At 34.6% G+C, this 13992-nt stretch overlaps 1 protein-coding gene across 5 annotated transcripts in view; it reads right to left on the reverse strand.

The window, feature by feature from the left end:
- Positions 1 to 231: 231 nt before the first annotated feature.
- Cfap97 (cilia and flagella associated protein 97) overlaps positions 232 to 13992 on the reverse strand; it is a 45741-nt gene continuing 31980 nt past the window's right edge. For all 5 annotated transcript variants that reach the window (XM_087217097.1, XM_087217095.1, XM_013075211.3 and 2 more), the window contains 2 exons: positions 4751 to 4901; positions 232 to 3369 (listed from right to left, as the gene is read on the reverse strand). In XM_087217097.1, the coding sequence (XP_087073223.1) occupies positions 3242 to 3369; positions 4751 to 4901 (279 nt within the window). In that variant the 3' untranslated portion in view covers positions 232 to 3241. The remainder of the gene's footprint in view (positions 3370 to 4750; positions 4902 to 13992) is intronic.

Consider the following 13992-nt stretch of genomic DNA (forward strand, 5'->3'; position numbering starts at 1 on the left):
CAAACTCGCAGCAATCCTCTAGCCTGAGCCTCCCAAATGCTGGGATTATAGGCATGTGCCATTACATCCAGCCATATTCTAATTTTAAAAACAGAAACAAGACAGGGGATTTAGCTCAGTGGTTCCACTGCCTGCCTCGCAAGCACAAGAACCCAAGTTCCATCCCTGGTACCAAAAAAAAAAAAACAGAAAAAAGACAATGTATTTTAAAAACAGACATGGGATCAGAAATCAGTTATCTTTAATTCTTTTATTTCCTTCTCCCCTAGGCCAAGTCAGTTCTTCCCACCTAAAATACATTACAACCGACTAGGAAATTGTAAAAAGACGTTGATTTTTAAGTATCTTACTAATCTTTATTCACAGTATTCTAAGCAGCCATTAGCATTAAGCACATTTTCCAAGATGGCACACAGTCATTATAGGTGCAGACTTTGGCATTTCACACAGTAAACTTTTTAGAGATTTAATTATTAAAATATGATAAACTCACACCTTTAACTTTACATCAGTCTTAACACTTCTCAGAGCTGTGGAGTTTGACTCTAAAGATGAGGAGCACACAATCATACCCATCACAATCACCTTCTTAAAGTTATCTAGGTATCAGTTTGAACACTTGAGTTGATGCATTGAAAACAACTCCATATTACACTATATCTATAAGCAAACCAGAAAACTTTATTTGTAGTAGCTAAGAAAGCAGCTTTTCATAGAGACTGAAAAAAGTAGGAGAAAAATGAGCTAGTAGCTAGCCCTTAAGAAATAATTTTAATAGTTTAAAAATCTTTCACAGAATCTTACTTAAAAGGAGGTGACATTAACTCAACATTTAACAGAGATGAAAATAATTTTTAGTAAGACTCTGGCCTAAAACTAGGCCTTCGATTGCATACTTTCTAGTTATAGATGTAAATCCTCAAGGTACATGTATTAGCTCCAAGTCAACCAAATATGAAATAAGGCTAGCTTATCCTTCAATTTTTTATGCCATAGAGAATGAAGAGAGTAATGAATGTATTTATGATTCCACCATTAAAAATGTCACTTAAACTGTAACAATTTTCAAAGTACCTTGACATATCAGAGAATACATTTCCAATGCCTATATAGCTACCTATCTTTATAAGCAACTATGACAATAAAATTGTAAATTTTGTTTAAAAAAAGACTGTTGCTCTTCCCAACTTTTATTCAAAGTTGAATCTCTGTTATTGATAATACTTAGACAAACTTTATCTTTCAAGGTTGTAAAAATTAAAGGCATTAAATTGGTATCTAAAATCAAAGAATAGCTTTATGTATGAAGTAATGTGTTGTGTGCTGACAGTTGGCAGGAGAGATTATACAAAATGTATTGAGACTAATGCTATAGAAAAGATTCTGTGTGTATATACATAGCCCCCCCAGTAAAAATCCAGTTTTAAAAACTGACTCCCTATTGGGCAAATACCCAAATGCCAAGTTTTAAATTCAGCATTATCTTATCTCTCTTTAAAGAAAAACTGTTACACAAACATTAAAAGTATAATGAGTTAACAAAAGAAAACCTTTGTTTAGGTTAGCTAAAGTTTTTATGTATAAAACAAGTGTAAATTTTTTCTCTAAAATGAAGTATCAAATAACATGGAAGAATGTTATAGCCCGAGGAAAGCAGCAGAAAAATCTTGTGGCCAGGTTATGTTTTTATGACTTTAAGCTCAGTATTTCCATGCTTTATATGTCTTATACTAAACAAAATCTATGAATACAAACTCAGGCCAATAAATTATGCATTAATGTTTAGAAAAATATACTTTGCCTTTCTGCTAAATGTGCTACAAAAAGTAAACATAGCAAACACACTACAGAGCTTGAGCATTAAAAAATAAAGCACAAATCTTACTGTGGCTGCAGAAAATTAGTATTATAAAGGAAAGATTTGTCATATAATATGACAACTTTCCTATATATTCTAAAGGTATACTGAAAAGGCCACTAATGAAAAACTGTAATAAAAGACCATACTTTGCTGTATGAAATAAGAGCCTGTGAACTGGCAGAAAAATATTCTAATTTCAAAAAGTCCACTGTATTATACCCTATTTACCACTAACATTTCCATCAAGATTACTAGTCCTTTAAATGTGAGATTGGTAAAAAAGCTAAACCAAAACAAAACCGGAAAACTAGCTAACATTTAAAGGTGTAGCCTCAACCGATGTACGTCCTTTCCCTTATTGTTCATATTTAATTTTCAGAACCTATTAATACTACTTAGAATTTCTAAAGCATTTCTAAAACTTTCTTATTCTAAGTCATCTCTCAACACAATAAATACTAAATTATAGCACAGTATGCTAACAGAATCACTTAAAGCACTGTTCTGACATACCTTGGGATCTGTTCCTTGGCTCTTCAAACTTGTGATGCTATTTTGCTGATGGAACAACTACTTGCTCTGCTGATGTGCAACTAACCTGGTCTGTAGACAAACTAGTCACAAGGCAGTAGATTATAATTCTAAAGCCCACTTCCTTTCTCTGAATCATTAAAACACAAGAAAGGGGTTTCTAAGTTGAACTTTCTAATATTCACAGTATGAAATGGTTTGAAGTGGCTAATCAAATTTTGAAGAGCTATCTCAGTGCTCTTACACAGAAGTATGAGTTACCTCTGGCGAATTCCAAGGATTGCCCCAGGACAAGCTTCTCTCAATATGCTTACCAAATCTAATTTAGCTCCACCCACAAAACACATTTCAAAATTTGTTTCATAAAAATCAAGTGTAATTTTCACAATCAGGTTATGACTCACTCCACATAAGTCCTAAAGCAAATGGAAAACAAAGTCAATCAAATTCAGGTGGCAAGCTCACAGTTTAAAGCTTACAAGAAATGAAAATATAAAATGAGAACTATACAGTGAACATCTTGGGTACAACATGCAATATTATTACTATTGCTTTGTCAACATGACAACTCCATTTCTATATTGAGAAAATATACATGCATTCTATGGAACCATTTCTCTAATAAATACATATATACCTCATATAAATACATTCTCATAGTAAACACTGACTTTACATTGTCATTTTAACAACAATTTTGCACTGAATAACAATAAATTACAACTCACTGTTGTGTACTTTGAATTGCTGAAAAAAGTCTTATAGATGTTTACACAGAATTATAGTAATACACAAAAACACATCAATAAAAATTGGGTGATAAATGTTTGAAGTAAAAAGAAAAAGGCTTTATAACCAAGCAGCATGGACATTAGGAGGTTTAGGTCTCAGCAACAAGTTGTTAGATGTGTCAGAACCCGATGGCTCAGTCTTACAACTGAGGCCACTGGTAGCACTGGATGTCCGGGAAGCCCCTCCTGAAAACATAAAGAAGAGAGTATTTGAATTATTCAAACTAATATGAGTCATCATCTGATAAGCTTCCTTTCCTTGTCCTAGACTAACTCATCATCATCATCTCACATATGTCCAATAGTCCAATGAAATGATTCTCAAACCAGAAGTACACTGAAATCCTTAAAAGCTGTGGCACTTAAAGCTGCTCAAATAGTTTAAGTGAAAAAAGAAAATCACTTTGCATAACCATTTATGTATTTATTCAACAAATAATTTATTACACTCAAGGCACCATACTAAATATAGGTCACTGAAATGAGATCCTAAATTAGTCACTATATTTTTAAAAATCAGTATTTGTAAAATGAATAGATGGAATTGCCAGTCATTTGAGTGTCTGAGACTCACCTAAACACTGAGAAGTCGTGGCACTATAAGTAGTTCCCGCATTCTTTAGTATGGCTTCCATTTTTATATACATATAGTTTAGAATGGACATGTAAAGTAACTGCACAAACTTCAAGTAAAGAAAAATGTCTGGCCTATAATCCCAACTACTCAGGAGTCTGAAGCAGAAGGATCCCAAGTCTGAGGGCAGCCTGGGCAACTTAGTAAGATCCTATCTCCAAAAAAAGAAAAGAAAAAGAAAGAAAGAAAAAAAAGGGCTTGGAATGTAGCTCAGTGGCAGAATACTTGTCTAACATGTGAGAGGTCAGGCGATCAATTCCAAGTACTGCCAAAAAAAGTATTTGGTCTTTCTAATTGTTGCGTACCCTTGCTCTAAGTAGTCACTCCACTCCTGTATTCTCTGGAAGTACATGACTGGCTAGATCTGCAAATAATCACGTATCAGACATTAGGAGATCTATCTGATGACTACCGTTTGTTAAGTTTTGTGCTAGTTAACCAGAAAAGGTGAAAAAAACACACATTAGAGCTAGAAGATATTAGCAGTAATTTCTAACTGGCTGGAGGGAATGTTTCAGCCACTGTCAAACAGCACTTCTATTAATTTCTTCCTTTAATAAACATGTTAAAATTTAAAAGCCCCTCCTTTATTATCTAGAAACTACTAATACCTTTAGTTGTTTTAACTCTTGGATACCTTCCTCTGCTACTATTACATGTTGTATATAAAACCTGAGATTAAGTAAACACAAATAAAATAAAATGTGACAGCAAAAAAATAACAGAATTCCTGAAGTTAACATTTTAAAATGTTTTGTTTTGTTGGTACTGGAGATCGAACTCGGGTCCTTGTGCTTTCAAGGCAGGTGGTGGCACCACTGAGCTAAATCCCTGGCCCTTAAAATCTGTATCATAAGAACATAAGCTACATTAAAAAAAAAAAAAAAGGATAAAAGATATCAACAAGTACAGAATACTTTTGAATATGCTTACTTAATGGGCTATACTGTCCAAGCATAGACCTCACTCTTCTGGAGGAAGGTGCTGGGTTGAGATAACCCATATTGCGATGATAATCCATCAGCTGTTCTGAGCGTTTCATACCAACTGTGGGCTTCACAGCTTCAAGCCTTTTCAATAAAGCCTTCATTAAAAACAATTTGAAAGTCAATGTGAGATAAACAGCGATAGGTCATAAAAAGGCAAATAGTTTCTAGAACCTGAAATTCATTAAGTAGATAAGATTTTAAGTCACTCCTGATAAACATATAAAAAAAATACTCTGAGAAAAATTCAAGGATTTTTACTATCCTATAGGTAATCAAACCATGATTAAACAACTCATTACAGGTATATCTTCTTTCACATCAGGTTCCTGTCTTAGGAAAAGGTCCTGTAAATTGAAAAACAGTAAACCTGATTTTCTCACAGAAATGACAAAATGGCAGTTATGTTAAGAGCCCAGTATTAAACCTTTGAAATGACCACAAACATATCTAAACTACAATCCTACCTGTACGCTACACAGAGCAGAGGCTTTTAACCTGTTTGGTTTGCAGTGGCACCTCAAGGTTCCTAGGTCAGAGAAAAGGCTAAATGAGCAGGGATCTCAGGTCTCCCACTCCTGATTTCTACCAACACAATTCTTTCCATACTTTCTGTTTTACATACTGAAGGTTTTGAGTGGAATTTACTTCGGGGGAGGGGTGGTGTTAAGTCTGAAAACCAATTGTAAAGAAGTTTTGTTTGTTTGTTTTTTAGAGGGGAAGGGGTTTATTTTGCTTATAATTCAAAGAGATTTCAGTCCATAATTGGCCAGCTCCAAAGCTGGGTGGATGACAGATAGGTGTTGCAGAGGAGAAACCACATGGCACGCAGAGGAGAAACCACATGGCACGCAAAAGGCAGCAAAGATTAACAGGAAAGGAGAACATAGGTTTTTAAAAGGATGTTATGAGTTGGATGTGGTGGCACACGCCTAGCACCTGGGACACTGAGGCAGGAGGACTGCTGAGAGTTTGAGGCCAGTCTTGGTTACATAGTGAGTTCAAGCACAGCCTAAACTACACAGTGAGGCCGTCTTAAAAAACAAACAAATAGGGCCAGGGATTTACCTCAGTGGTTCCACTGCCTGCCTGGCAGGCACAAGAACCCAAGTTTGATCCCTGGTACCAAAAACACAAACAAAGAAACAAAATAAATAAAAGGATATATAGGGCCGGGGATTTAGCTCAGTGGTTCCGCTGCCCGCCTCTCAAGTGCAAGGTCCTAAGTTCAATCCCCAGAACCAAAAAAAAAAGGATATATAAACCAGGGCCAAGGTAGCACAGTGATCAATAACATGGTATTTTCTTTAATATGATTCAGTAACAGAGTCTTATATATAATGTCTCTAATTTTATTTCTAAATCTTTCTTAATTAAAAGCGAGTTTCTTCTCCTATGATACTGGGGATTGAATCCATGGCCTCACTGAGCTACATTTCCATTTCATTTTTCATTTTTTTAAGACAGGGTCTTGCTAAATTGCCCAGTTACGCAGTTTGGGCTTAAATTTAGAATCTCTCCTCAGCCTGGAATTACAGGCCTCCACCATGCCTACCTTATTCTACTTGATTTTCACAGGCATCAGGGAGAAAGAAATATTTGAGATCAAATGATTTGAGAAATTGATCCATAGTTCTGTTTTATTACTTTTTTTTTGTACCAGGGCTCAAATTCAGGACCTTGTGCTTCCGAGGCAAGTGGTGGCACCACTGAGCTACATCCTTGGCCCTTATTACTTTTTTTACTGATATAAATTTTCTCTGAAGTAAGCTGATCTTTATTTGAAGAATGAACCAATCAATACTGAGATTCACAATAAAAAATAAGTCTTGTGAATTTAGTCCACAGGACTTTTCCCTAGATAATCTTTTTTTCTTTCTTTCATTTATTGTGCTAAAATTATCACTTAAAATTATCAATTCAAGCCTTTAAAGTGTGTAATAGTGGCATTTAGTACATTCACATTGTTGTGAACCATCAGCACTAACCATTTCCAAATCTTTCTCAACTTAAATCTTTTGCGCTCACCTCCCACCCTTCTATTCTGAGGTGCTGGTATCAGCACTATCAGTATTTCTGAGCAATTCCAAAGAAAGGATACATGATGGCAGAATAAGCCAAGATATTTAGGAGAGGAGCTGTTTAGAAAAGAGAGAGGAGGAGAATATTTTAGAAAGAAACTCAGTCTCAGAGACAAATGGTAGAGGTGCAGAACACATGAAGACAGGCCAGCTGAGAAATCTGCATTACTGTCAACCTGCCTTCCTTTTACACAGAATATCCTTTCTCAGCTTCTATCTTTCAAAAGCTAGAACAGATTCAATTCCTTAGTGAAGTCTTACCCAACTGGATTTAGTGGTTCTCTTTGCTGAACTGAAGAGTTATTTTTGAACATGGTTCCACTAACTGTAAAGTCTATGGTCTTCCCATAACATATTATCTTTCTCTTTCTGTGGACAAGGACGCTGTATAATGCAGGTAGTAAGAACTCCTAAAATGATTATCTTCCTTCCTGTAGTTTGCAACTGTGGAAGAAATTTCCTATGTACTGTGTATCACATTTTCACTGTATGGGCAAAGTAACATTTGTTGTTTTCTCTGATTAGTCTATTTCTACTCATTGAGCTATGTAGTATAGAAATTTTGATAATTTCAGTTATCTATTTTTTTTGTTTTTGGTAGAAGTGATATGTTTTTATCAAACTCTTGATTTCCTAAATTTATTTGATAGGGTGTACCTTTTAAGAAAACTACAAAGCTTATTCATCAGATATAAACACAGTATATAAAGAAATATGATCAAAATCAATCTTAAAATAATTTGCCTACAAGGCAAAAAGTAAACCTGTCCTGCAGTCTGATAAGTCAATTATGTAGAAACTTGGGGAAATAAAGAAAATTATTTAACTCAACTATCCAAACAAATCACACGGAGCTATACCATGTGTCTGTCTGGGTGTGAGGCATATGACCTAGTGCTGGACAGCTCAACAGGGTAACTATCATTTATTTTATAAAGAACTAGAGGAAAGGAGTTTGAAGTTTCCCAAAATAATGAAATGATAAATGTTTAAGGAGACAGAAATTCTAGTTATCCTGATTTAATCTTTACCGATCGAATACATGTATTGACTTCCTACATCTCCCTTTATTAAGCCCCATAAATATTTGTAATTATTGTATGTCATTAAAAGAAAGATCTGGGCTTATATCCTGGCTCTGCCACTGACTGTGTTCCTTGGTCAAATACACAATAGGAATACTAGCAATGAACCTCAAAGAATCAGGTTTTAGTGATAAGCAAGATAACATATACTAAGTGCTCATAACAGTGCCTGATATCTCATAAGGACTTATTAAATATTAATACTTTCCTAAGTTGCTTTGTATTATTTTCTAGTTGTCTGATATAAATAATTTTATCCTCCCAGCAAAGCTATGAATTATACGATAGTTATGGCAGTATTTTATACTTTCTTATATTCTTTTCAAAGTTTTACATAGCTAATTGCAGACATTAAATATTTGTTTAATGAACTGAAAAACCATAAGAATGGTTATTTATATTCCAATTTATGGTTTACAAAACCTTAGAACTGGCAGTCAAATCAGATTCTAATAATTTCAAAATAGTTTGTTCTTATATTCCTTTAAGGGAAACAGCAGGTTACAGAACAGCGTACAATGACATTGCCAATTTATTTTCAAAAATGTATTTATGTATAAATATATTGAGAAATAAACTAGAACTGTGTTCCTGTACAATGGTACCTCAGTTCAGAAACTTAATTCTTCCAACGATTCTGGTCACAAACCAAACTGGCTAAGAACCAAATCAAATTTCCCCATAAGGTCAACACTGAACCTAACCATTGAATTTGATTTGGTTCTCATCCAATTCGGTTTGTGAGCAGAATTGTGCAAAGAATGAACTTCATGAACCAAGGCACCACTGTAACTTTCAATCTGTCTCTGGGAATAAGATGATGAACACACTTTTTTTTTTCTGTTTAGGAGTATTTTTTTTTGGTACCGGGTATCGAACTCAGGTCCTTGCGCTTGCAAGGCAGGTGCCGGAACCACTGAGCTAAATCCCTGGCCCAATTTAAAAGTATTTTTGACTGTGGTATTATAAAATATTTCTAAGAGGATGAAATTTAGAATTGCTATAAATCTGAGATGACAGATACATTAATTAGTTCATAACATATGTGTATCTTGAAATGTGTTACATATCTTAAATATATGACCTTATTCGTCAATTATACTCAATAAATCTGGAAAAGAAAAAACAAGTTCAATAATTCAATAGGATGTCATAATTGAAATTCAACCAAAACTAGTTTGTCCAATTTATTTGGGGGGAAATTGTAGTTTTTGAAATTATATATATTTAAGGTAAACAACTTGATGTTTACTTTATATATGTCCGATATACATATATCCTCATATGATCAACAAATAACAATCAAGCTAGTCAACATATCTACCATCTCACATAGTTAACCATTTTTTGTATGATAAAAAAACTTAAGATCTACCCTCTCAGCAAATTTCAAGAACACAAAGTACAAAGTAGTTTCAGTTATACAATATGAGTAAGTTCTAGATCTCTAACGCACAGGATGGTGACTATATTTAAAAACTACATATATATATATTTTTTTTGTTTGTTTGTTTGGTTGGTTGGTTTATTGAGACAGTGTTGGCTGGCCTTGTACTATGTAGCCTAGGGTGCCCTTGAACTCTCGGCAATCCTCCTGCCTCAGCCTCCTGAGTGCTGGAATTATAGGCATGTGCCATCACGCCCTGCAATAATATTGTTTTAAGTCAGGCGTGATGGTACATGCCTATAATCCCAGTGCCTGGGAGGCTGAGGCAGGAGAATGTCCTCAAGTTTGAGGCCAGCCTGGGCTACACAGTGAATTCAAGGCTATCTTGAACTACATAGCGAGACCTTGTCTCACAAAACCAAATAAAATAAATAATACTGTTTTAAATACTTGTCCAAATATTTTTTATATCTAGAAGTATTATTCTAATCTTTTTTTTTTTTTTTTTTTTGGTACCAGAGATCGAACTCAGGATCTTGTGCTTGGGAGGCAGGTGGCAGCACCACTGAGCTAAATCCCCGGCCCTAGGAAGTTATTATTCTTTTTGTAGTGAAAATTAACCTAACCTGAATCCTGCTCATCTTCCAATGTAGAAAGATTTAAGCAAACAAAAATGAACAAATATTGTCAATGATTTCTCCAGGTGTTAGCAGAATTGTTTTATTGTTTTTAAAGTGATAAAGCAAAGATCTTGTATAAGGAGACCTTGTTTAAAAGTAACAAGTGTTCAAAACTCAAGAAAATTGCTCTTCATATTTCTCCAAGGCTGGAATCATGCTGAGTTACTTATCTTTCTTTCTGTTATGGATGGAAAGAACAGATCATAAGCAGAGAAAGAGGAAAATCACATTAAGTGAGCTATACATTATATAAAGATCTTAGGATATATATACTTGTGAAAACTAATATTCATAATGCTAGGTATGAGATTTGTTATAAATTTTCATCTCTGTGACTATATATAAGTTGTAGACCAACAAAGAGCAGGAGGGTTTTAGTTTTTTGGTTTTTGGAGGCGGGTACCGGGGATCAAACTCCAGACCTTGCTCTTGGAAGGCAGGCATGGTGCCACTGAGGTAAATCCCCAGCCCAGGAGGGTTTTAGTTTTTATTTAATGTTTCTAGGATGTAACTTCTCTTGTATATCTATTAGTTTTATTTTTAAAATTATATTTTAATAAAGGAACACACTGTAAGTAGAAAAATTATGGATTTAAAACTAATGACTATTTTATATATAAGCAGTCTTAGAAAGTAGAAAAAAAAAGAAAAAATAGCAAGTCAAGTCCATTTTAGCTCTAGGTACTAATCCTGATACATTATTGCAGGAATCTTACTTTATCCCTAACTTTGTGACAATTACTTCCCCCACTGCCTCCCTTTTCTTGTATTTGAAGAAAGTGACATTCAAAAAAATGAAATAATCCCATTTTTAAGATGGTAAAGTGAAACAAACTGAGTGTCCTTATTAACCACCTTTCTGCTAAGATTATTCCTGTCCCATTTCAGAAAAATAAGATTCATATTATTTTCATGAAGATAAGGTTTGGTTTAACAAGAATATTTCAAAACTCATGAATTTTTTTTAAATTATCACTTTTTGGGAAAGAAATTTCTAGTATAACTGAGTGAACAAGGAACAAGCATGCCCTCTAGTGGATAAACTTGCCTTTTCTTTATTAGTCCCATTATTTTTTTTTTTCCCTTTGGATGCTGGTGCATGCTAAGCATGTGCTCTATATTCCCTTAATTTTTATTGGATGCAATGTATACATGCAGTAATTTCCCTACTGCAACAAATATTTAGGATCTCAAACTTTACCAGAAGGACAGATTAGCAGTATGTTTTCCGTCTAGAGCACAGAACTCTATTTTATATAGTATCTTTCATTCTCTCCTGAACACTACTTCATTATCGTGATTATTTCCATATAAATAGCTTTTGAATTGCTGGCATGCTAATGTTAAGAGTTCTGGAAGAGAAATTATTTTTGGTTGTTTTTTTTGCTACTGGGGATCAAACTTGAACTTGGGACCTTGCTCTTGGTGAGGCAGGTGGCAGAACCATTGAGCTGAATCCCTGGCCCTGGAAGAGAAATGTTTTAACAGTCATGCCTGCCAGCCACCTGGATTTGTCTGTCACTAGAGATGGAACAAATAAAGGAATACAAATCATAAAACGAATAGAATAATGGACTCTGCCTGTGGACATACTTGACATGTAATAAATACTGAATACAAATAAGCCTACAAATAGATTTAAAGATATATGGCTAACACTAGAATTCTATTAAAAGCAATGTAGCTCTAATAAATAACTTTGGTAGGTGGCTGGTTATAAAATAAATATATATAAATAGTTTAACAAGTTAGAAAATGGAACAAAAATTATAGTTTTGAAGAAAACTACAAAACTTTACTAAAGTAAGGTAAGAGAGGGCTCAAATAAATGGAAAGAGCATATTCTGGACAGGAGAATATGACTTTAAAAGTATGACATGCTCTCCAATCAAAAGCTAATTTACCAAAATTTCAGTTAAAATTTGCTTTTTTTTTTAATGGTACTGGGAACTGAACCTAGAACCTCACACAGGCTAGCCAAATGATCTACCACAGAGCTACACTGCCATTCCTTCTTTTTTTTTGGTACCAAGGATCGAACTCGGGTCCTTGCACTTGCACAGCAGGAAGTGAAACCACTGAGCTAAATCCCTGGCCCTCCTTATTTTTTATAATGAGACTGGGTCTTGCTAAGTTGTCCATGCTAGCCTCAAACTTATGATCTTCCTGCCTCAATCTCTCAAACAGTTGGGATTACAGGTGTATGTAACTGTCCCTAGCACAATAAATGTTTTCAAAAAGAAAAAAATATTTATTTTGAGGAATAAATGGAAAAGAATAGCCATGATAGGTTCTGAGATGGTATTAGTTTAGCTTTATTTTGGTTTAAAGCTTGAAGAGATAAACAATCTGGAAGATCAGTGTTCCTCACACGTGACATGATAAATGAAGTTTTATAATAAATCATGTTTTCCTATTTAGGTTTAAGTTACTTTTTTCATTTCTGTATCAGTTTTTTATTCCAGATCTGCTCAATCCAAAGATAATGACCATGTGTGGATATGGAGCAGCTGAAATGTAGCTAATTCCAAACTGAAATATGTTTGTTTTTCCAGTACCGGGTATCGAACTCAGGACCTTGCACTCTCGAGGCAGGCGCGGTGCCACTGAGCTAAATCCCCACCCTGAAATATGTTTTAAGTATAAAATGCACAAGTTTCGAAGACTTTGTAGCAAAAAAAGTAAACTATCTCATCACTAGCAGTTTATATTACCCATGATTACATTATTGAAATGGTAATATTTTAGATATATTCAATTAAATAAATACATTTAAAAATTCACCTCTTTAACTTTTTTTTTTCAGTATGGGTATCGAACTTAGGACCTTGTGCTTGCCAGGCAGGTGTGGCACCACTGAGCTACATCCTTGGGCCCTCTTTAACTTTTAAAAATGTGATTACTAGAAAATTTGCAATTATACATGTGACTCACATTATGTTTCTACTCTTTAGAATATAACAAATAATTACTACCAAGTGGAGAAAAATACTGTTCACATAAGAGCCAGACATGGTTGTACACTCCTTCTGGGAGGCTGAAGCCAGGGATCACAAGTTCTAGCATAGCCTTGGCAACTTAGCAAGATCCAGTCTCAAAAGTAAATAAATAAAAATGGCTGCTGATGTAGCTCAGTGTGTGGAGGCTCTGGATTTAATCCCCTGTACCACCACCATCAAAAAACAACTAGAACTTGCAAAGTAAACAAAAATAAAATGCTGGTAATTTTCAAGTAGGCAGAAGCTGCTTGACAGTTTTTACCCTATACACATTCAGAACAGCCATTAGACAGTTAACACTTTCACTTGTCAAAAGCAAGCCTATGTTTCTTAAAAAGCTCAACATAGAATTACTATATGACCCAGCAATTCCATTCATATGTATATACCCAAAGAAACTGAAAAGAGATGTGAATAAGACACTTTTGTGTTCCTGTTCATTGTAGCATTATTCACAATAGCCAAGTGGTAGAGTCACCAAAGTGTTCATTAACAGATGAAACAGATCATCAAAATGTGGTATTTAACTACAATGGAATGTTTTCAGCCATTAAAAGCAATAAAGTCTCTTTTATTGGAACACAGGATGGCACAGATGAATCTTGAAAGCATTATGCTAAGTAAACCAGACACTAACAAATATTGTATGATCCCACAATTCAAAGCTGGGTATGCTGGCTAATAACTGTAATTCCAGCATTGAGCCTGAGGCAAAAAGACAAGTTCAAGTCCTACTCGGGCAACTTAGAGACCTGGTCCCAAACTAAAAAATTAAAGGGGCTTAAGATGTAGCTCAGTGCAAGGGCGTGGGTATAATCCCCTAGTACCCTCCCCGCAAATAAGGCAAATTCACAGAGATTAGAGGTACAGAGTTTTTGTATGGAGCAATGAAAAAATTTTAGAAATAGTGGTGGTAGACACATTGTATTTGTACTTAATGCTACTGAACTGTACACT

Source organism: Heterocephalus glaber, unplaced genomic scaffold (genome assembly GCF_053883595.1).
Source record: "Heterocephalus glaber isolate CG9 unplaced genomic scaffold, H.glaber_assembly_v1.0 deba00001461, whole genome shotgun sequence".
Classification (NCBI taxonomy): Eukaryota; Metazoa; Chordata; class Mammalia; order Rodentia; family Bathyergidae; genus Heterocephalus; species Heterocephalus glaber.